General features: G+C 34.6%; 1 protein-coding gene across 5 annotated transcripts in view; it reads right to left on the bottom strand.

Moving 5' to 3' along the window:
* Window positions 1–620: 620 nt before the first annotated feature.
* LOC123538982 (innexin unc-9-like) overlaps window positions 621–24256 on the bottom strand; it is a 403290-nt gene continuing 379654 nt past the window's right edge. For 4 of the 5 annotated variants that reach the window (XM_045323426.2, XM_045323428.2, XM_045323423.2 and 1 more), the window contains 3 exons: window positions 11184–11342; window positions 7423–8148; window positions 621–5647 (listed from right to left, as the gene is read on the bottom strand). In XM_045323426.2, the coding sequence (XP_045179361.1) occupies window positions 5311–5647; window positions 7423–8148; window positions 11184–11341 (1221 nt within the window). In that variant the 5' untranslated portion in view covers window position 11342 and the 3' untranslated portion in view covers window positions 621–5310. Of the gene's footprint in view, window positions 5648–7422; window positions 8149–11183; window positions 11343–22501; window positions 23355–24256 lie in introns of those variants that run through there. The other variant, XM_045323424.2, reaches the window with a different exon arrangement.

The raw sequence follows: 24256 nt of genomic DNA, 5'->3' as shown, positions 1-24256 counted from the left end.
GATGAACATTCTGACCAATTTTCATGAAGATCTTGTGAAATATATGGCCTCTAGAGAGGTCACAAGGTTTTTCTATTTTTAGACCTACTGACCTAGTTTTTGACCGCACGTGACCGAGTTTCGAACCTGACCTAGATATCATCAAGATGAACATTCAGACCAACTTTCATACAGATCCCATGAAAAATATGGCCTTTAGAGAGGTCACAAGGTTTTTCTATTATCTGACCTACTGACCTAGTTTTTGATGGCACGTGACCCAGTTTCGAACTTGACCTAGATATCATCAAGGTGAACGTTCTGACCAATTTTCATGAAGATCTTGTGAAATATATGGCCTCCAGAGAGGTCACAAGGTTTTTCTATTTTTAGACCTACTGACCTAGTTTTTGACCGCATGTGACCCAGTTTCGAACTTGACCTAGATATCATCAAGATGAACATTCTGACCAACTTTCATAAAGATTCCATGAAAAATGTGACCTCTAGAGTGGTCACAAGCAAAGGTTTACGGACGGACGCACGCACGCACGGACGCACGCACGGACGGACGACGGACGACGGACACCGCGCGATCACAAAAGCTCACCTTGTCACTTTGTGACAGGTGAGCTAAAAAAAGTACGCAACCAAGTATTGATAACTCGAATTCAATAATCCCAACTTAAATTGTAGTGAAAGAATTCGAACAGAATCAAATCAATGTTTGTTAAATTCAGAATTTATACTTCAACTTCGTGAAATGTCGATTTCTGTTAGAAACTACCGACATGTATTTTAGTCTACATTGTTTGTCTACTGTTTTTCCAAACTCCCCGCAGGATTACTTCCCCTTACGGTACATAAATCACTGCCGTCACGAGTTGCTTAACCAGATTTGTTGGTTTTTTTATTTTTTTAAATTGCATTATTCGCATCTAGATGGTAATATTCGCGCACATAATGGTTCAAATAACAAACTGAAGTGACTTTTGTCAAAAATATCTATTGGACACAGGCTGTCGGAATTTGTTTCTTTGGCGTCCACGCTATTTTGCAGTGTCATGTGACTTTCTTATCGTCACGTGGTATCTTGTGAATGCAGCGGTTATAATGAACGCAAGGGAAGGTAACCGCTGTGAGGAGCTTGCTGTTTTTCAAACACAACAAAAAAGATGTCTGTCCACAAAAGCTTAATAAACAACAGTTTATATTTATCACCATAAAACGCAAATATGATCATACTGTTGTGAACAAAAATTATGATGAAAACATTTACATTCACAAATATACATATATATATTCAAAATGTAGAATCTAGAATCTTTAAAATATCATAAAACTATAACTTTTATAATCAAACAAACAGAACAATGTTCTAATAAACGGAACGAAAACAAATCTGTCTTGTAAACAAACTATGATGAAATTAGCCTGGGGGTTTGGCACCGTTATGTTGGAGAGGCACATTTTACAATGTTACACGAAACAGATGCAAACGTCTGCTTCTAAATCACAAAACTCTGAGGGTTTGTTAACATTGAAAGTCACTTCCAAACTTAACGCAGAAAGATATATCTGCTCGCACATATTTACATTAATACAATGACTTTTACAAAATGTTTCAAAGATTGATATTTAAAAAAGAATCTAAACATTTAAATATCAAGAATATTGAATAAAGTCTATAAACTGTACTCTAGATTTTTTTTAGAAAATACCGCGGTATGCGTTAAAGTTATTCATTAACTTTATTTTAAGTTTTCCAATATGTAAATATATGTATATTACAGATGGCAGTGATAGAAAACTAAAAAATGGCTTCATTATGTCTTGATGTTCATTAACTGAATATATATGCATATAATAATGTGTGTATCAACATGCATATGTGAGTAAATCATGCATAGTTTTAATGACGGCAATGTGTTAAGATATGCTCTATGATAAATCATTATGACCTGCATTTATGCCATGTAATTTATCAAAGAATTTTGTAAAATAAATATCCCAAATAAAAAAAAATCAATACACTCTGTGTTAGTTTAAAATACATATAAGGTTGACACGGGAAAATCGACATAATATGCATTTGATTTGGTTAACATAAATTTGTAATCCAGATAAAATTTACATTTTAGTATGGACTTTTGTAACATTAATAAGTGTTCTACTGACAAACAAATATGTTCTTTATTCCTGTTTGTCTATACAGTCAAATAGATCAAATACAGATTAAAACAAGTGTTTCGTTTTCTAAACAAAGAAACCTTGTTTCCATATCCCGAATACTGATACCAAAACTCTTAGAAAGGAATCTTCAGACAATCAGATCGACAATAAATCTTGAATTCAGCACGGAAATTGACGGAACAGCTGATATTAGTCATTAAACGCGATCACTAAAGCATGAAAGCGTGTTGAAGTTAACAGTCGGTACTGTTATTAACATATTGCATAGAACTGTGCACATGTTTTTCTTTTGCATGGCAACAACAAAGTTAATGTACAATTAACCTAACTATGCTAATTTGTAAGTTTCACTTACAACAAAAAAAACATAAGTTTTGACCAATATGCTGCAAATGAAATTAATTGAAAAAGTGTAAACCCCAGTCTTTCTAAAAACAGGTGTGCACGCGCATTGTCCTTGTCGGGGGACTTCAATATGATCGGTGTGAAACCGACTGTGTGGAAATATTTTGTAGTCCTAAGCAGCAAATGCTGAAATTTACGTTGCTCAATAAAATCTTAATTAATCTTTCTCAAAATAGGTACTATGCTCATTGTCAGTCAGTCAGTTTAAGTTAAATAGGAGTCCATCCGCCCTTTCAGGCACAATATAGCATAACGCTATGTAAGAGTATAGACCCCCGGCATGTCACCAGGCATACCGTTAAAGAGGATTTTTGAAGTCAAAGTTGTGAAGAAAATTTACCTCTACGCAATTTCCGTAGAGTATTAGCCAAAAAGTCCAGCCAAACGCTGATCTCGGCCGCGGCCAATGAGACCATGAACGACAGAGACGTGGTTGCAAGACAAATACTAGAGGTATCGAAAGTCGCCCTAACAAGGGCGGTTGGAGCCGCAGGTAACTGGCTGGTAGTGTTAGTCGCTGGTCCCTCGTCGTAGAGTTGATGTGCCCCTCCCCTCCCGCACCCCATGTTGAGCGTAGGAATTAGGAACCTCGAAGGTAGCTCCTTCCACACAAAACGGTTCCTTTTAGGGCCACACCCGCCGGCTTCAGTCAGGACACAGACAGAAAAAGGCCAATATAATTATGACCTAGTTCCGTCAATGCCCTGTGCCTTCTCGAGACGTGCACTCACCGGCGGGTCAGAGAAGTGACTATGCGCATTGTCTTTATCGCAGGAGTGGGCCCCGTTTGTTTACCGTGTGAAACCGACTGTGTGGAATTACTTTGTAGTCCTAAGCATAATTATGCCGAAGTTAATGTCGCTCAATAAAATCTTAATTAAAATGTCCATGTGCCTTTTCAAAATCTACAGAAGAAATCTTCTAGTTTAACAAATGTTTCCCATACATTCGTGTACATGCGCATCAGACTGAATGATATACATGTGTTCTGTGCATAATAGTCATGTACTGTATTTTGTTTATGACTGTTGACAGGCATTACTATAGATGTATTCCAATGTCAAGGAAGAAGTTACATTTTTCTTTCATTTGAAGTAAGCTGCTACACTTTTTCTTTAAAGCTTACCGGGCACCACGTCCAAATTACAAGTAACTATCTGCATAAAAAAGTGAAAAAAAAAAACAAAAAGAAGAAAGAAATTACGTGTTCCTATAAAGATTTAAAGGATCGCACAAGCGTCTCGTTAAGAATTCCTTTATTTGCTAGAGCAACAAGACCATTGTCAGACTTTTTTCCGCGAATAAATTTTACTTGAATAATGCAATATCAAATGTGGCCTTAATGTAACGTTGTCGTTTTCAGTTTTGATTTTTCGCCTCAATTCACCAAGATTTGCCTCTACACAGATATATAATGAATTATTTACTCTCATACGGGAACTACTTTTGACACCGGCGTATAACGTGGTAGGTCTAAACACAATTATAAAAATTTGCTAAGAATAGAAATGACAAAAAGAAAAGTATCTAGTCGTCTAGACAGTATATAAACTGTCAAAAATATCTGCACTACGTAACATTCTGGTGTGAAGATTATGACATGTGCTATCACTTCTAAAATTAGGATATTTGCGTGCAAACACACTGATTTGTTTCTTGTTTTTCTACAATAATGCTAAATTACTGACATACAATGTACTTACAGAAATAATCTGAGTAAACTAAAGATATATCCAATTCATATTTTTGCTGAAGAGTTTAGGTAAAACTATCAAGGTCAAAAACTGGACCAGACCAATTATAAATGGGCAATTCATTCATGACGTCTGTACTCAATGTGATTTGTACCACCTGACAGAGGTTTTATTGATCATAATATGGATATACTGTGTATGTGCCATTTCAAAGTTTAATAAATATCTCATAAAAGTAAAATGATTAATACTATTAAAGAAATCAACAACTATTTCATATACACAGTTATTAAACTGAAAACTTAAATTGAAAAGACTGCTTGCTCCTAAAAAACAGGTTCTGGAGTTATAAAACTACTTTAAGCTGAATCTCGAGGATTTGATATTCGAATTTTGAAAACGACTGAATACAAGATTAAAATCTGACTTTTGTCTCAAAATTCACTGTCTTAAAATTTAGTTTGGTAGTTTGGAATAAAGCCCAAAACTCTAGTATCTGATTACTGAGTACAATTTTGAAATTTGACAATGCATTATAATATTTCATTCTTCAATCTGTCTCAAACTTCTTTTGTAAAATATTGGGACACAGTCCCGAAGTCGCAACACTCAGTTTTAAGACCAGTCTCAAAACACCAGCATCTGACAGGTTGATTCTGAGATCAAATTTGACCTTGACCTATGACATGGCTGCATTTTGAGACTGGTCCGCAAACACTTTTTTACAATCTTGTGACTAGGAGTGTTGAGCATAGAAGTAGTCGTTGTTTTTTTTTTTGTATCTCATAGCAAAGACCAAGGACGACTGTTTGCCGTACGAACATTCCCTGCAGATTGTCCACGTATAACATACTTCGAACTGGGGGTTTGTGGCACGTAATTTTTACCATAGAGATATAAGCTTGACCGGGGATGTGGCCTGCCTCGATAACGTTCTGTCCATAACATTCTACGACCTAATCTCTGGAATACGCTTTGAAACAAGCGGAAGAAGTCCTACCGGAAGTAAGTGTCATACCGGAAGAAGATTTTCTTACAGTCAGACGTCTTCAGCCGCCTCGTCGAATTCATTTCCTAGTGAGTTGTTTCTTATCTGTGCAGCCTTTTTAGTTCTATACATATCCCATAATCCTGCTAAAATTTCTGCAACAACTATGTCACTTGAATTTTTGCCTACAAGTCTTAACGTAAAGACACCGTCATGCCTTAAGTATTCCATGGTGAATCTATTAGCTAGTTTCTTTTCCGGTCCAGACCCTATACGGTCCATTACGCGAAGGAACTTGCGGACATATTGCATCCGGGCAGTTGGAAAGACGGTGTACCAAATCCAGTGTGCAAGACTGTAACACGACATAATTGAACAAAAGACGAACCTGTAAAAAGCAAAAAGATGCAAAAGTAAGAAAACGAAGGGTGAATAAAATTCTACAAAGCAGTTTTGTTTAGTCTTAGTTATCTGAATAGAATCAATATCAATTTGAAAGTATTTCTTTGGTAAAAACAGCAGTCTGTAAACCTAGCCAGCATTCTTGTGTTCCATATAATATCAAAATAATTGCTAATTTACCAATATGAATCAGAGCTTAAAATCAAACAAGAGGGCCATGAAGGCCCTGTATCGCTCACCTGACCTATTGACCAAAAGATCATCAAAATTAACATTCTGACCAAGTTTTATTAAGATATGGTCATAAATGTGGTCTCTAAAGTGTTAACTAGCTTTTCCTCTGATTTGACCTGGTGACCTAGTTTTTGACCCCACATGACCCAGATTCGAACTTGACCTAAAGATCATCAAGATTAACATTCTGACTAAGTTTCATGAAGATAAAGTTATAAATGTGGCCTCTAGAGTGTTAACAAGCTTTCTCTTTGATTTGACCTAGTAACCTAGTTTTTGACCTCACCTGACCCAGATTAAAACTGGACCTATAGGTCATCAAGATTAACATTCTAACCAAGTTTCATTAAGATATGGTCATAAATATGCCCTCTACAGTTTTAAGTAGCTTTTCCTTTGACTTGACCTGGTGACCTAATTTTTGATCCTACATGACACAGATTCAAACTGGACCTTGAGACCATCAAGATAAACATTCTGATCATGATTCATGACGATACAGTCATAAATGTGGCCTGTACAGTGTTAAGAGGCTTTCCCTTTGATTTGACCTAGTTTTTGATCCCTGATGACCCAATACCAAACTCGTCCAAGATTTTATTGAGGGTAACATTCTGACCAAATTTCAGTAAGATTGGGCCAAAATTGTGCCCTCTGGAGTGTTAACAAGCTTTTCCTTTTATTTGACCTGGTGACCTAGTTTTTTAACCCAGATGACCCAAAATCAAAGTCGTCCAAGACTTGAATTGAGTGTAACAGTCTGACCAAGTTTCATTAAGATTGGGCCAAAATTGTGACCTCTAGAGTGTTAACAAGCTTTTCCTTTCATTCGACCTGGTGACCTAGTTTTTAACCCCAGATGACCCAATATCGAACTCGTCCAAAATTTAATTCAGAGTAACATTCTGACCAAGTTTCAATAAGACTGGGTCAAAATTGTGACCTCTTGAGTGTTAACAAGCTTTTCCTTTGATTTGACCTAGTGACCTAGTTTTTGACCCCAGATGACCCAATATAGAACTCATCTAAGATTTTATTGAGGGTAAGATTCTAACCAAGTTTCATTAAGATTGGGCCAAAATTGTGATCTCTAGAGTGTTAACAATCAAATTGTTGACGACGACGGACGGACGGACGGACGACTGACGGACGACTGACGGACGACGGACACAGGGCGATCACAAAAGCTCACTTTTGAGCACTGTGTGCTCAGGTGAGCTAAAAACATATTATGTTCCGTAAAATCGTTAAATACTAATAAATGCCGGCAAAGTAAATACTTCTTTGTCGACAGTTTATACGGCATGAATATTTATTCAGCAAAATCTTTTTTTAGAATGTGACTATTTTTTTTGGATACTGATGATGACGACGAAGATGGTGGTGCATTTATACCGCTTTTCAAAAGTTTCTTTTTTTCAGTAGTGTTCCTGGATTCTGTACCAGTACTGAACTGTTGTCCGCAAGTAAATGACAATTTTTCCACATGAGGTAAGTGAGAGAGGTAAACAATAACAAGATACTTACCAAAACCAAAGAAAAATATATATCTTTTCTGAGAACAAGTTTATAGGAAGAACACATTGTACGGTATATCGATGAAGATTGTTGAACTGTCTGATTTGAAAATCACAGAGTGTCACTCGTGGAAACCTATGACTTGCTGTCCAGTCTTCCTTTCCATTTATCAAGTCTTCCATAACTTGAAATCCAAATAAATTAAATTCTTGGCCTAAAAATTCATTGAGCAAAAATAACTGGCCTATAGCATTTGCGATATAAAATGCTTTTGTAAGAAAATATACTCCGACTAAATAGTTCCCATATCTCTTTCCGCACAATATGGATAACTTTGCGGAAAGGAAATGGCGTATAGATACACAGCAAGTGGATCTACTTTCTCTTTGATTGTCTAAGCAACGGTCTAAATGCCGTACCACGTACTTTATAGTCCGGACCCTATTTTCCGGTGATTCATACTGTGCATCGCTAGCAAGGGAGACAATTCTGTCAACGTTTATTCCTGACTGTCCGTTTAATAACCTCCAAATTATACATGGCAAGTAAAAAAGAAGTGCTTGCACTAACAGCATCACAGGAATCCATTGGTAATAGTTGAGTTCCTTCCCTTCTTTTTCGTGAATATTTAACGGGATTGGGTCCTCTATATGTACGTAATATGTGTTTGAGATCCAGCATATATTGTTCGCATAGTCCACATGTGTTCCCGGAAATTCTGCGGGACACCAACATCTGAAGAAGACAATTAATGTGATTAGCGTATTCAATAAATCTATGCAACCAACTATTTTCTTTTGATTTTAGAGTCTAAAATTGAATCATCTGAAGACATGTGAAGGACGTTCATTGTAGGGTCATAAGGCAAGGCTTCATGAAGAGCCTCAAATTAATGGGGAAAACCTTGTGATTGAGATTTAACACTCGCTCTGAACTGCTGACAAAAGTATTGGATACAGGGCTGTCCCAGAATGCCATTGACAAATTTCGTGAACGGGTTATTCGTTTCAGTTGTTCAAAGTACTGTAAAATCATTTAATTTCGTGGGCATGAAATTTCGTGGTTTTGGTCAAAACGGCAATTTCGTGGGGATATGAATTCGTGGATTTCAACTTTTGAACATAAAATAAATGGGAATTTTATTTGTTCGTTTGGATTAAATTTCGTGGATTGACTCTACAACGAAATCCACGAAAATTAGTCCCCCACGAAAATTAATGATTTCACAGTATATCAGTTGGCAACCCGTACGTGCAAAGGGAGGGTTCAGTTTGAACATAATAGAGGAGAGGCGTTGGATGCTACAGACAAAATGTGGCAGCGATCCAAGTCTTTCTCACTCTCTTCTTATCCCTAGCGACAGTATGTGTGCATTGGATTAGAAGCATCCATGCACATTTTAGTAAGATCTTACAAATATTTAACAATTTATCTTTTATGAGCAGAAATCGAGAGGTTAATAAAAACATTGTTTTATGATTTTCTATTTTTTATTCTGATCACTTGTATGCAGTTAAGTGTGGAACCTTTGCTCAAACCTAAAAGGATGAGATTGTCAAAGCTTTAAAAATGATGTTCGTTTGTTTTGGATTTAACGCCGTTTTTCAACAGTATTTCAGTCATGTACGGCGGGCAGTTAACCTAACCAGTGTTCCTGGATTCTGTACCAGTACAAACCTGCTCTCCGCAAGTAACTGCCAACTTCCCCACATGAATTATCAGAGGTGCAGGACGAATGATTTCAGACACAATGTCTTTTATCAAATCGTCACGGAGAACATACGCCCCCGCCCAAGGATCGAACTCGCGACCCCGCGATCTGTAGAGCAATGCTCTACCTACTGAGCTAAGCGGGCGGGCTTTAAGAATAATATACTAGGAATTTGTGTATTTTAACAGAAAAAGGAAAATAGTCATTCTAACTACAGGTGCGTTTCAATAATTTTGTACCAATGCATTTATAGTAAAAAGTCTTTGCCACATTGAATAATTGAAATATTACACAGAACACATGTAATAATTAAGTATTCAGTGATAAAGAAATGCAATCTTTAAATGACAAAGTTTAAAACCTGGAAACAAAATGTATGATTTACCTAAAACATTGTGTAAAGAACATATTCTGCAAAAAAAAAATAGTAAAACAAGGTATCAAAGGCTACATTTACCCAAAGACAGTCATATCCTTACGAAATGCATTACTGTAAAATCATTTAATTTCGTGGGCATGAAATTTCGTGGTTTTGGTCAAAACGGCAATTTCGTGGGGATCTGAATTCGTGGATTTCAACTTTTGAACATAAAATAAATGGGAATTTTATTTGTTCGTTGGGATTAAATTTCGTGGATTGACTCTACAACGAAATCCACGAAAATTAGTCCCCCACGAAAATTAATGATTTCACAGTATATGGAACAACCACCCGACTTCCCATTATAACATCAAATAAACATTTAAGCGCTTATGTACTCAACATGGTAAATACAATTGAAACTCTATTATCATTTCTATCATTGTTTCCCAAACGACATATTTTACTTTATTTTTGAGAATCCATTTCGAAAAACGAATTGCTTATGTTGTACAAATGTTGATTTACGTTAAGGCATCTTGGATCGTCTGAAAACATCTAACATTGGCCTATTATGCCGACTTTTTCAAAGAAACAGCAGGTATTAAAATACCATAATAGTCTAGTTATTGCACTACAGACTCTGTTTCATCTGCGATAATTCTGAATTATGTATTGATACGTGTTTGTCTTCTATGGAATACTTAGGTTAGTTGCAGGCTTTGTACAGAGAAATTCATTGGGGTTGTGTAGAATGTTTCCGATGAATCTCTGTCGGGTTTTTCATTTTAGAAATATGCCAACTATATTATATTCTATTACATGTCATTTCACCGTGTGCGACTCCTCAAAACTAGCTATTATACATATAAAGTGAGTGGCCATAAGGACATCCGGTCGCAAAAAAAATTGATACGAATCCCACTAGAATCAAGACCATGTCCCCCAAAACACTAATAATGCTTTTTGGCAAGACAATTACATCACCTTTATTTAAAAGTGGTTTTATTTTTTAAAATCGATCTGAAATAAACAATACTTAAATCAAAATTCATTTGAAATTCAGTAAGTCGAACGTTCTTGTACGATTAAAATTCTTGCAATAAAACCCAATTAAAAGTAAAAGAAAGACAAATCCGCTATACAGATTATTTGAACTCAAAATGTTTTAACTTAAGCTATAGCATGAAAACCCACATTTACCAGACATCGTTATTTGGCTGTAACATCCGAGTTTATTGTGGTCTCGTGATATAACTGTAACATAAGAGCTCGCACGTCGTTATTCAACTATGATAATCTGCAATAATCAAATTCAGGTAACCCTAATATTATAATTCAACTGAAACATTTGTTTCACGTTAGTTTTCATATGTATCGTCGGGGTTCGCGTTACCATCATGTCGCTGTTTAACTTCCACCATAAAATCCGATTTCAAGTTATCTTAGTTTCGTGTTGCAACTGTAACATCTGAGTTCGCATTAATATGTTACCGATAATCAATTTTAGCATCCGAGTTATTCAACCCAAATACTGCAAATCAAGTTATGATGCTTGCAATGTAAGATGCAAGTATGAGTAAACGGGGCAATTTTCAGCTTCAATGTTTAAAAAGGGATCATTTATGTTTGAGCTATCTTTTATTCCAATGAAACTTCTGAGGTCGATTTATCAAAAATCAACGGTTACACACATACCTTATAGGATCGCCGACGTATTGTCTGGCACTAACGACGACGGTGAAGATGATAAGGATGCCGGTTGTATAAAGATGATTCAGTCGGTCTACAAGATCGTCATCATTGCGCACTTTGACGTTAGCTACCCGTCCTACAGACCCAATAATACTGTCCATCCTGAAACATATAAATATAACAAGGATGAATATACAAAAACGTCAAATATACAAAAATAGCATTCTACATTCCAGCCTGGAATATAAAGATATGACAACATCAAACGAAAATGTATATTAAATAGCAGGTTATAATCCATCCTGAAAAAACAGATATTACACAATTAAACACAGATAGTCAATTCTTTGCAGAAATCGCAGGCCACATTTTTGTTCTGAAATATAAAGATATGATAATAAAACGAAACTGTCATTATCTTAGAAATAACATCCTGAAATATTCAGATATGACAAAATTATACAAAAGGGTCATTGTTGAAGAAATAACAGCTTATCATTTAGTATACTGAAATATTCAGATATGATAAAATTAAACAAAATTGCCATTGGCGCAGAAATAACAAGATATAACCTAACCTGAATATACGATTATATTGCCTCGTAACTTAAAAGTAGATACTTATGTTACTTCATATATGTTGCAGAGCACAAACCAGAAACGAAGGGATGTGTAATTCAATTTCTTAGTGTATTTTACGTTGCGTTGAACATATTTCTTCAACGGGCACATTGATAAATAGTTGTATTTATCTATCTCTTAATTAAATCAAAATTTCGTTCGTGTCAGGCTCTACTATATCTACGGGTTCTTCAATATTTTGCATTTAACTGATGTGATTAAATGTGTCATTCGGGAGTTATATTTTTATAATGGTAAACATTATTTTTTACCATTATCTAAAGACTGAACACTGTAGTAATTTTTTACTTTGTACGGCCTGCAAATACTGTAAAACAAATATGCAGTTATTGCTTGTGCAAATGTTGGTCTGGCTTAGACTAAATCAAAGCTTCATAACAAAACTTCTGCATTATGTGCTTCCAGTGTTTCTTCAAAATAATATTGATTTTCCATTTGGTTCAATCATATCCTTAGCCCTAGATAAATCAAAGTTGTGTATTTGAAAGTCGGTTTTGTCATTATATGTTTTTGTTCGGTCCCAGTAGAGTTTTAGTTTATTTGATGTTTATATTGATGCTATTTCACTTTGTGCCTCGTGGCAGTCAGAATTTTTTCACTAGGGTAATAATTAACTGTTCTCCTTCGCCCTCTTAAAGGATATGAAAATAAATGGATTGACGTAAAAGTGGCACCAATTATTCGTGAATATTTAGAAATTTTAACAAGCTTTAAACGAAGCAATAACTTTCGAAATGGGACAGATGTTGGGGTTTAAAGCTTTTTTGCTGTTTTAAATATCACGTGGTAGGCCAATCTCTTATTTTGCTGAAGAAATATAATATCTGCGACATTGTTTAGCACAAAAAAATACTATAAAAACAGCAATCAAATGTGGAGAAAATATTGATACTTGAATAAGTAGACTGATATTGCAACTAAGCACGACCTAATATAAGCTGGTTTGAAGCAACCGTTTTCAAATACCAGCTGTTACGCTGAATTATAAAACCAAGCACACTTCACCAAGATCAATGATATTGTCCTGCATCTAAAGGAAATGGTGTCTGGTCGTAACTGGAGTATATAATTAATAAAACAAACTAAAATATATGTGTAGGTGTGAAAATATGAACCAAGATCAATGCTGCGATATTGCCGTTTTTTTTAGGTCCGACATATTTACCGACTGCGCTATTGACATGTCACAAAACTGTAATTACGTGCTAGCTCAAATTGCGCTTCACAAGTACCAGATTAGTCGCGGTACAGGTCAGGCTGGTTTTGGAATACATTGACATGAATTACATTTTACGAAGTAAATAGGACTTATTTTTGTTACTGCAATATATAACGCCCTAAATTAACACGTTAAACATTCTGAAGAGTGCCCAGATGTACTGTTTTGCAAAGATGAATAAAATGAATATCACATAAGATACAAAATGAAGAATGATACAATTTCTGATCTGCCTACATGTATTTGATTTTATAGAAAAGAGCACTTGCATAATTGCATTTGAAAAGTAAAGTAAAACGTACACATTTTAAGCGTATCATGTGTTAATGATATGTACCCAGGTAGAATGTATCCTGACTAAATAATGACGCAAAACAAAAAAAAAAGCAAGATGCCACAAAGATACCTTTTAATGCGTGTCATGTGACTTATTGTCTTATTAACTTAATAAAAGTATGATTTTCTAAGAAGTCAATAAAGTCTTATACTAAAAGTGGGTATGCAAAAAATGGCATCACCTGAAACCATTAATTTACTTTGTAAAGACTTCGGTATCGCATTACATAGGATAAATAAATTACATATCAGCTTACAATATTTTCCATTAAATGCCTTATAATTCTACTGCCACATATGGAAACGGAGTGTAATATATAATCGATAGGAGCATGCTGGGGAAGATAGATGAAATATTGTAGAATGAGACAGCGCTTTAATGAGAAATATGACCCGAGTTGATCTATTAAAGAATCTATTAGGCTAAAGAATGTTTTCTTATTTGTTATAAGTTTCTTAGGCTCCTTTCAAAACAAATGTTGCTGATAAACTAAATGTACATAGAATGTGATGCCTACTGGGGAATCTATTAGGCTAAGAGAAATTTTATTGATAGGCTCCTAGTCATCTTTGCAATGTTATTTGGAGATAACGTGAAATATGTCGCAATCAAACAATGGTTTTATATGAAATATGGGTCTGACTTAACCTTTATCCTGCTGGCGGCAATTGGTTGTGCCTTTGCGACCAGTGCAGGCCAAGATCAGCATGCACATTCGTGCAGGCTGATCATGGTCTGCACTGTTCGCTATTCAGTCAGTAAGTTTCCAGTGAACAGCCCTTTAAATAATAAATGGTATCACCCAAACTGAATGATGGACTAGTCCATTTTAAATTTAGCAGGCTAGAGGTTAAAGAATATGTTTGACTTGGGGAAATCTTTGGTTACTCACGGTTTCTTACGAAATTTTGTTCGGCTCGAGTCAAAAGTGCATGCTAGGCGTAGGAAATTTCTATTATTTGTTTTGAGGTACCTTCACTTATATAGTATTAAGAAAAACATTGTACTGTTCGATGGTAATTATATTACGTCATGGATGTAGGGTCTTTCAAATAATTGTTGGAAATGAATTTCAAGTATATGTCCACAAGAGTATACAAGTAAACCCCGATCAATTAATAAATCTTTCTTTAAGATAGTCTGGCAGTTGCTAAATATAAGTTTTTATATTGATATAACTTCTATATGATGCCTCAAACAGGTGATTACATATCATCTAAATGTATGTGCGAGTTAATTATAGCTTGCTTTCAATCTCTTTGATGTAATAATTTTTGTATTTTCCTCCTTTTCTTCGTTCCTGAAATGCGATAAATGCTGCCATCTTAGATTAGAACAAACGCGATAACTTGAAATAATTTTTCATAATCAAATTTAACACCATACTTAACTTTATATAGAGGAAATTCCTGAAAGATTTTAAAGACTTCAGAAAGCGATAAGAATAATTAAGACTGTTGAAACTAACTAAAGATACAGAGTTTGATATAAATAAGAAGCCCGAAATCTCTGCCGAATATAATTTGATTACTTTTGTTTGCTGAGGCAAAAGTATTAGATATTATATTAGACATCATGTACTGGTCCCTATGGATGTAGGAGAGGATGACATCGCTTGGGTTTCGAACCCGTTGTGTATTTGATGTAATGTACATTAAGGAAGATTTGTACGTGCCGCTAAATGAGCAGACAAAAAATAACAACAAATAAACGCCAACAACATGCATTGATTTGTACATATATATGTACGTAGAGTTAGCAGCATGTGTTACGATATTTAATAATAATGCGAGCTTTTTTGTCACAGGCTGTGAAAAGAAAATGTAATGGAAATGCACATCTGCGACCATCGATCTGTTAACGGCAAAAGATTTTACTGTGAGACTTCAATGAACTAATACGGTATAAAAGTCGTTTTCATTTCTTTTAAGACAGTTTAATTTAGTGTGCTTGATGGTATGCAAACTGCAGCTCTCATACATGATCAACGTGTAAACCAAACTGTACATGTTTCGCATCAAATCATACATACAGTCGTCCATGAAAAAAAAAAACAAAAAAAAAAAACAAATGGAATCGAATAATGTCTTACAGCAGACCTAGATCTATCGTCTACAACATTTGATTAATGTGTCTATCTCATGATCGACTCTAATTTTTAGCATATTTAAGGTATTTGTTTTATTGTTATCGTTGTTAGCAATCATTGATGTAATTCTATACTACTGAGACTGAAAAAAGAGAATAATTAAGATTTTTTTCTTATCCAGTAACTGTTTTCTATCGAAAAAAAAAAACGTCATTGTTTTATAAGATTTTTATTGTCGCTATCATATTTGACGAGATAACGGAAAAGATCGAAAGCTTTTGAACAACATGTTTAGAAAAGCAGAATTAAAGAGCTTTTTATCTGAAATGACGAGAAACAAGATCTGATTTGTCCTTTGTCACAGTAGATATATCTGCCTGTAAGCATGTTATGAATTCCTTTTTTTTTTGTTTCGAACTTCTTAACAACTCAATTCTAATCAAACGTGTGGTGAATGCTCCAGAAAGGTAGTGACTGATTTCTTGGAAATATGTCCTTCATTCATACATTCAGTTTCCATTAAAGTGGTAAGTTATATTTCAAAGTTTATCTCGTTTGGATAAAAGAATACCATTATAAACAATAACACTCTTGTTTTGATACATGTGATATTTCATGTACATTTTGCATGTTTCCAACCAACCCAGATTAAGTATAAAACACAACGGATAAAAACAAGCGGAAAATGCCGGCAAAGCATGACTTTGGCGGCATACAAAGATCTCTATACATGTGAGCCTTGCTTCTAACTCTAAGACTTGAAAATAACGCAAGAGAAAAAAAAAACAACAAAGAATCTTTTCTGAAAAAAATACGAAACGCAAAAATCAATGTAAGATAAGCTGTTTATCAGTGGATAACTCTTCTATGAGACGGTTCTGAGTGCACTTTGGAACGAAACCAAAAGTTAGTTTTATCAATTATTTATTCAATGCATTGTTTGTTTTACGTAGGACGGTAAGTGCCATGCTAAAAAGTGTGTAGTGGCTGGCTGCTGGCATCTTCTGAGAAAACTCTCAAATCAGAAAATGAATTTGACCATTACATGGCTCGTAATTTAAATCACCGGTTCATATTTTGTGCTACTGACCGGTTTATTCTAAATGATTCGAAGTCAACAACCTTAACCACCCGGCCAGTGTTTGATGTGTGACGGCCATCCAGGCGCCTTAAAGAAGATCGGTGGCTTCCCTCAGGTGTCCGCTCATGTCTGAAACAATACCTGGAGGAGAACCCTAACCTGGGTCTTCCTCCACCATCAAAAGCTGGAAAAGTCGCTCTATGACCTAAATGTGATCGGCGTGTCTATAAAAAATAATTGAAATGGTATATCACCATAATCGTCCGTTTATGAGCGTCTAATGATACAGACAACTCTCCAATCTTTGCGATAAGGCGCTTATTATACCATAAAGCTTTATGAAGAAATACGAGGGTAAGATTTATATGTGCATTATTATCATTATTATTTGTTTTGTTTTTTTGTTTTTTTTATCCGAAAACAACATACTTTGCTGTGCTGTAATGCTGCAGTCATTTTAATTGAAATATAAAAACCTTTAAGGAAGGCACAGTAACTCTTTCAAAGATGAGAATTGTTTTTTGTTTGTAATTAAGAATATAACAATGTGCATAACATTTGAGTTTTGTGTAATTAGCACGCTTGCTGGCTATAAAACTATTTTTGTCTGAAAATTTATTGTAGTTTCTTGATTTTTCTCTAAGGAATTTTCCTCCCGACAAAAACAATTCAGTAATTAAACGAACCGTTTGATACAATATTAAAACTTGCCATTCTTCTCGCTTTCCAGAAAAAAAATTATGCAAAGAACAAAGTTTAACTTTAATAATTCGATGCTGATGTTTTAAATTATTTTGCTTCGTCACTTCCGTTATCTTGCCACGTCATTATATAGCTTCTTTACAAATTTACTCATATTTATAAAAAGGATTTATTCATTTCAATGCACGTGCTAGCAGTTATATGCATCTGTTTGTGATTTAGTATACTTATCAAGTTACGTAATTGCGTAAGTAAAGTAAGTGCGTAGTTTGCTTTGTCAGTCGTGCAGAATTTCAAAGAAGAAAATGTTCAAATTAGTTATAAGATAAACCGTATAATGTTACACTCTTGAAAAAGGGTAACGATGGTAACAAGATGGAAACAGGAACCTCCTTTTGAGATTTGTTCTTAAAATTCTATTACATGTAATTCTGTTACAACGAACGCAGTAATCATTTCTAAGGGTAAACTCTCTTTTTCATTAAGCCGGTGTCTTATTTTCAATAAGAAATACAATATAATAATCTTATGACAATTACTTACATGAAAGGTATATACATTTAATGACTGTTCAGCTGTGTAGTGAGGTGGTGTCTAACTTTTTGATGGTAGAGGAAGACTCCAAATGCCCTTCCGGGCACAGATTGGCACCGGGGTAGAACCACCAACATTCCGAGAGCCAGCTGGGTTGGCTTCTTCACACGAAATAGTAATCTACCTCATGCGAGGTTTCGATCCCGCAGAGGCGAGAGGCAAGTGATTTCAAGTCAGCGACCTGAACTTCACGGCTACGGGAAACACGCATCCTGCGCCGTTTCATAATGATAACTTTTAATACATATGAACTGCTTACACATGTACTTTGTAATTATCAGTAAACACAATATATTATATTACAAATATGAAAAATATATGCTATCTTAACTATTTCACGGTATACTATATATAAAAGTATAAAACACAAGTATCGTGCTCTTCAAGATGTATTATGTATGCTTGCTAGACTTTCAATCTAATAACATTTCCTTATAAATAAAAGTATCAAGTTTCAAAAATTTCATTTAATTTCCTTTCTTACTGTATCAAGGGGCCGGAAAATTATTTTGCTACATCATAGTCCTCACAAACATTCACGAAATAAGACATTTAAAGGATACGTTCTGGTTCTCGACCGTAATGTTACTTCCTACATTTTTGGGGGTTTCAAGACATAAAATTGCCTTACCCCTTAGGAAAGCTTGAAAGTGTAACTGACCGGCTGTCAAAAAAGACGTCCTAACCAAGAATAAGGAATGGCTATTAACGCGATTTTCTGGACACGACACCAATGTTTTGGCTACATGACAGACAACATTCACCTATGGCCTGGCAATCAAGCGCTGTATCATTTCCGCTGCCAATTAATGGTGTGATTGACATGTTAAGATTGCTGGATATAAGACCTGTGTGATTGTGATAGATAACTTTCCCTAGATTATACTATCTCGACCATCTCGTGCATCAGGAGGCGCTGCATAGTTTGAGAATACATGATATATATCCGCGCAGTCTGGTCAGGATCCATGCTGTTCGCTAATGGTTTCTCTAATTGCAATAGGGTTTGAAAGCGAACAGCATGGATCCCGACCAGACTGCGCGGATGCGCAGGCTGGTCTGGATCCATGCTGGTCGCAAAGCCATTATGTTGGTATTCTCATGGCGCGGCTCATATATATCTATATCATATACAGACTCTTTTGCAAATGGTAATATTTTTCACAAACATTGAGCAGTGACCTCAACCGACAGAGAACGCATTTTAATTTAGCAATATATGTCTACAATGAATGAATCACGACATTACATTTCCGTTCAAATTTTATAATCATATTACCTTGGACTTGGACAAACTGTGCAAATACTTTGTTTATTATTTGTTGTTGTTTGATATTTTTAGTTTTTCTAAAAATCATTTTAAGTAAGTCCGTGCCAAACTGGATCTATTTCTAGCTTCCTCGACAGGATTCGCTTTCAGCTGACAGATAACTAACCCAAACAATTATTTCTGAAAACGTTAAAAACAACCAGTTGAATGTTAAAAAACAAACAACAGAATATTAAGAACAGACAGACATAGTTTTCAGATAGTTGTAGTTGAAAAAAATGTCAAAAAGGCCACACTGAAGCAATTTCCTTAAGATTCTAGTTGTGTTTGTTTCACTAATGGTGTATGCTTTTCTAACTGGTAATTTGTATTTTGTGTCTGCGTTATCAAACACCTTTAGTTTTGTGCCAAGTAAGATGGAGTAGATACAAAACCTAAGTTTTGTGTTTTTATTGGCTCTTCCGTTGTTTTTGCTTGCCTGGTAAGTAAATTTTCAAAAATTACGAAAACGCTAACCAAAGATTTAATTTAGTATGGCCTCGTCCATATCGCTCTACATAATTAAAAAAATCATAGCCTCTTTACTTGTTCCTATTTTTCATTAATTTTATTATTATATAAAATCATTTATTGTCTTTTATTCCTGTCAAAAGTAGACGTTTCTCAAAATCTTTTATTTAAACGCTACAACGAAAAAAGACCTGCAACGTAAAGCTTAAATTAACGTTTAAAAAAATGAAAATACCTTTTTTTTTTATCTTTTTAACGGTGTAACGAACGGCTAAACGTATACTCGATATTCTTTTCTCACGACCAAACCTCTGTACAACATAATGCAAATATGAGCGGTAGCCATGCTTCGTGCAGAACCCCCAAAATACCACCTTCTTACTTATATCTTATACATAACGGAAACCATAATGAATCAATTTTAAGGGTTTAGATAAGGCGCTTTAAAAGTCCTAAATTGCAAGATGAAGAACAAAACTATTGCAGCACAGCTGCTTGTTTGTTTTTGTTTGTTTTGGGTTTAACGCCGTTTCTGTACTAGTACAAACCTGTTCTCCGCAAGTAACTGCCTACTTCCCCACATGAATTATCAGAGATGGAGGACGAATGATATCAGACACAATATCTTTTATCAAATCGTCGCGGAGAACATACACCCCGCCCGGGGATCGAACTTGCGACCCTGCGATCCGTAGACCAACGCTGTCCCTACTGAGCTAAGCGGGCGAGTGCAGCACAACTGTGACCATATGCATGTATATGGGATATACGATACACATCAGTATATTGATACGTATCAGTATAACCAGATAGTATCAACGGTGTATATAGATATAATACAGAAAGGAATTAAAGTCAAGCTTTCTCATATCTTCAGGTCTATCTGCTATATAGAATACTGTTTGGAAAATACTGTTTTCGTCTACAGCTGAAAGGTGTGACAAGACCATAACAGAACGCTAATATCTGAAATTTACATAGGAAACAGCTCGCTCACACTGTATATGAGTGGAACATTTTATTGAAATATATAAACATTTTGTAGATAGCAACATTTATGCAATAAGCACAGATCTCACATAAATATTGTTTAAGTTAACATACTTTTACATGGTTCAAAGTTTTCCTACATTACTGCGGGAGTGATGCAATAAACAGTATTTTCTACATATTGAAACATGTGTGAATATTTTCAATGAAAGCGCAGTCTTAATTTAAGTAGTGAAGATTGTTCTTTAAATAAATTCCCGCTTTTGGGTAATATTATATTAATTTGTTCATTTTTAATAAAAGGAATCCTAACAAATAGTTCACATAAGTACTAGCAGATTCTATATGGTTTTTTTTATTACAAACCAGGCTCAAAACTTGGTGCAGAAAACTCTCGAACGGCGCCTCATAAAAATAACACTTTGTAATTATTTGTGCAGCTTGTTGTTCTTAATGCAATGCTAATAGTTCTGAACGCTTCTAACATTCGTTGAAAGAATGTTCGTACTATTTGTAATAAACATACCAGGTTTCGTGCTTATAAATCGCAGAAAATATGCACCGAGAGAATCTTCAGTCTTAATCATGCATTCCATATGTTAAGATTTCATTGGCCCTCATCAATGCAAATCTGGGCAACTGTTGTTCCTACTGAAATATCCGTCTTCTATTAATGCGAATATAATATTATAAGGCAAAACATAAATAAATGAATGTACCTGGCTACTAGTGAGAAACATTTTGGGATAAGTAACTGAAGCCAGCTTATGTCTTTGATGGCGTCTCGTAAATCCCTCGCTAGTTGCAAGTTTTCGTTAAACGTGTTTTGTATTCTCCGCTAAACAATTGAGCAAGGGGTTGGTTTGGTTGCAAGAAACACATATATTGTTCTTATGGCCTTGTAGATGTGTGCAGAAGATAAATAACATTCAATATATCATTGCCAGATGGATTATAATGTATAAAGAGCATTCTAATCAAATATTTTGATGATATTAAGTACTTAGAAGTGAGTCTGCACCGGAGGGGATCAAAGCTAAATAAACATCACGTGTATGAAGATACTTTTCCAGAAATTCCAGACAATAGGTTTGATATGTCTTTCATTACAGCAAGGTTATAACATATGATATATTTTTTTCTCTACAGAACATTGGCAAGTCATTATAGAAGTTGAATCTGTTGTAGTCGTAGAGGATTTATATCAAGAATCAAACGCCATTGCTCCATAGTAATATAGGAATGTGGCTGCTAAATAAAATCCGTCTTGACGGATTTTGAATAATACTAACTCGCAAGTAACTGATACCCAAACCAGGTGTAGGTTGGGGCCGGGGTTTGTGGAAGGAGGCAACGAATGCCATAATACGTATTGTATTCTGTCAAATTGTGATGGAAATCACATGTAGAGATAGAACCTAAAACTTTTAAAGATAGAAAGACATCAAATAATGTCTTGAAATTGATTTCTAAGTCATTCAGATAACCGCAAATGATTTTATAAACGTGAAATTTTATGAAAGTTTTGTTAATTACTGAAATTTTAATATTTATTTTAAAGCTGTGACCACAAAGACTGACAACTCTTGCCTTAAGCAAGTACTTGCAAGCAGTGATATCTATAGTGGTTTACTTCCCTTGACATTACACAATTGAGTGGAAATGGAAAGGATTTTAGACACAATCATACTTTTTTTATAACGGAAACAATTAGAAATACATTCATATGTATTTGATTTACCCTTAAAGAGCTGCTTCAGAGATTGTTTGGGGATCAAACTTGCGACCACTTGGTAAGCATGCGCTTCCAATCTGGGTCCATTAGCAACTTATCTATAGTATGCTTAAAATAGGTGCGTATATTTTTCTTGGGCTGTTTATACTTACATATTTCTATGATAATGCATTTTTGTTATCCTTCCTGTCAAACAATGCCTCCGTTTGTAAACAAATGTCCATTTATTATATCATCTATTATATTCATTACGCATCCGAAAAGGTGAATGGTCCGAAAAAAATGAACACCTGTGTTGTATTTTCCTGAGCACGAATATTGCGTTCAAGGTTCTTATATTCATTTTATATATGACTATTTTTAGCATCGTGTAGCTATTTTTGTCTTAATCTCGCCCACATGCTATCAAGCAATATGACAAAATATCGTATATATTTTATATCTGAAAATTAACACGTTTATTCCACTACATATTTTGAACGTTCATCAGTTTTTGTCTTGTATCTAAAACATCCATAGAAGTCTGAAATATCCACAGAAGTTACATTGATGTTACCATAATTTCCAACATAACGTCTATTTTCAAGCATCTAATAACTGCACATGGAAATAATAGTTTAACTGTACTATACAACTATAAAATCGCAGTTTTCAAAGTATGTCGTAACACCGGAACAACAGCTTTTTGGCAATTCCTCATTTGGGGCTTTGTTAAAAATACACTCAAAACAATTTCAACACGTTCAATATTCTGACTCCTTAATCCAGCTAATCTTGTGCTTTCAAAAATATCAAAATGAAATAAGCCATGTATCAAAATGTTGCCGACAAACGTCAGAGTTTTCATACCTAATCATATCAAACTGGGATATAAAATCATTTCTAATTAAGAAACCTAATGAAAGATAGTCTTAAAACCATGGTAACGAGTATTTATTTCAAGAAAAACCCACGTTTTTTTTTTCTTTTCAAATGAACTTTAAGTAATGTCTAAAATTTGATTTTGTTGAGAAACAGACGTGAGTTTCACTTAAAAGAATCGCGAATGATAAGGTGTATGCAGACCCCCTCCCGTTATGTGTTTTTCTTCAGCTGAATTTGTTTATATAAAAGTGATAAGATTACACGTATCTCTTAAAGAGCGATCATTCAATGTTCCGACTGAACTTCATAAACGCAGTTTTAAAGGGACATAACTCAACTTTCGAAAATTTGAGAAAATAAATCATATTGAAATTCGTCAATCAATATCATTTTAATTGAGAATTTATTATTGTAATATCAAGTACAGCTGAATTCTTTCTATCGTACATTTCTTTCCTATTGTAAATTACATTTCTGTTGTGCGTCGCATTTCTAGGTACATTACAATTCTATTGTACAGCATTTATATGTACCCATACTACTTGATAATATATGTACCCATACTATTTGATTGATAATATATGTACCCATACTATTTGATAATATATGTACCCATACTATTTGATAATATATGTACTCATACTATTTGATAATATATGTACATTTACTTATCCTATCTAATCATATTATACATTCGTATAATTTGATAATACAAGGCCTTTTGTTACAACCTAGCATGTTTTATAATCTCATCAAGATATTGTTTTGATTTATATTCAACAGCTAGCAAGCAAGAGTAATGTTAAAGAAATCTAAAAACATTTGCCATAATACGAGGAAGCTGCTCTTGAAAAAAGTATTGTCCAGTTGGATAAAAACATTCATATAATCAATATAATTTAGTTTTAATTACTTTCTTCAAATTCCCTGATTAGTTAAGTCATTCAGCTGGAGTCTTAAGTTTACTCAATCTTAAACTCATTAATAATTTGAACAGGTTTTTCGTGTACGACAATCCATAAATATTCCACAAAGTCTACATC

Source organism: Mercenaria mercenaria, chromosome 18 (assembly GCF_021730395.1).
Source record: "Mercenaria mercenaria strain notata chromosome 18, MADL_Memer_1, whole genome shotgun sequence".
NCBI classification, from domain to species: domain Eukaryota; kingdom Metazoa; phylum Mollusca; class Bivalvia; order Venerida; family Veneridae; genus Mercenaria; species Mercenaria mercenaria.
This window is presented reverse-complemented; position numbering and strand designations above follow the sequence as displayed.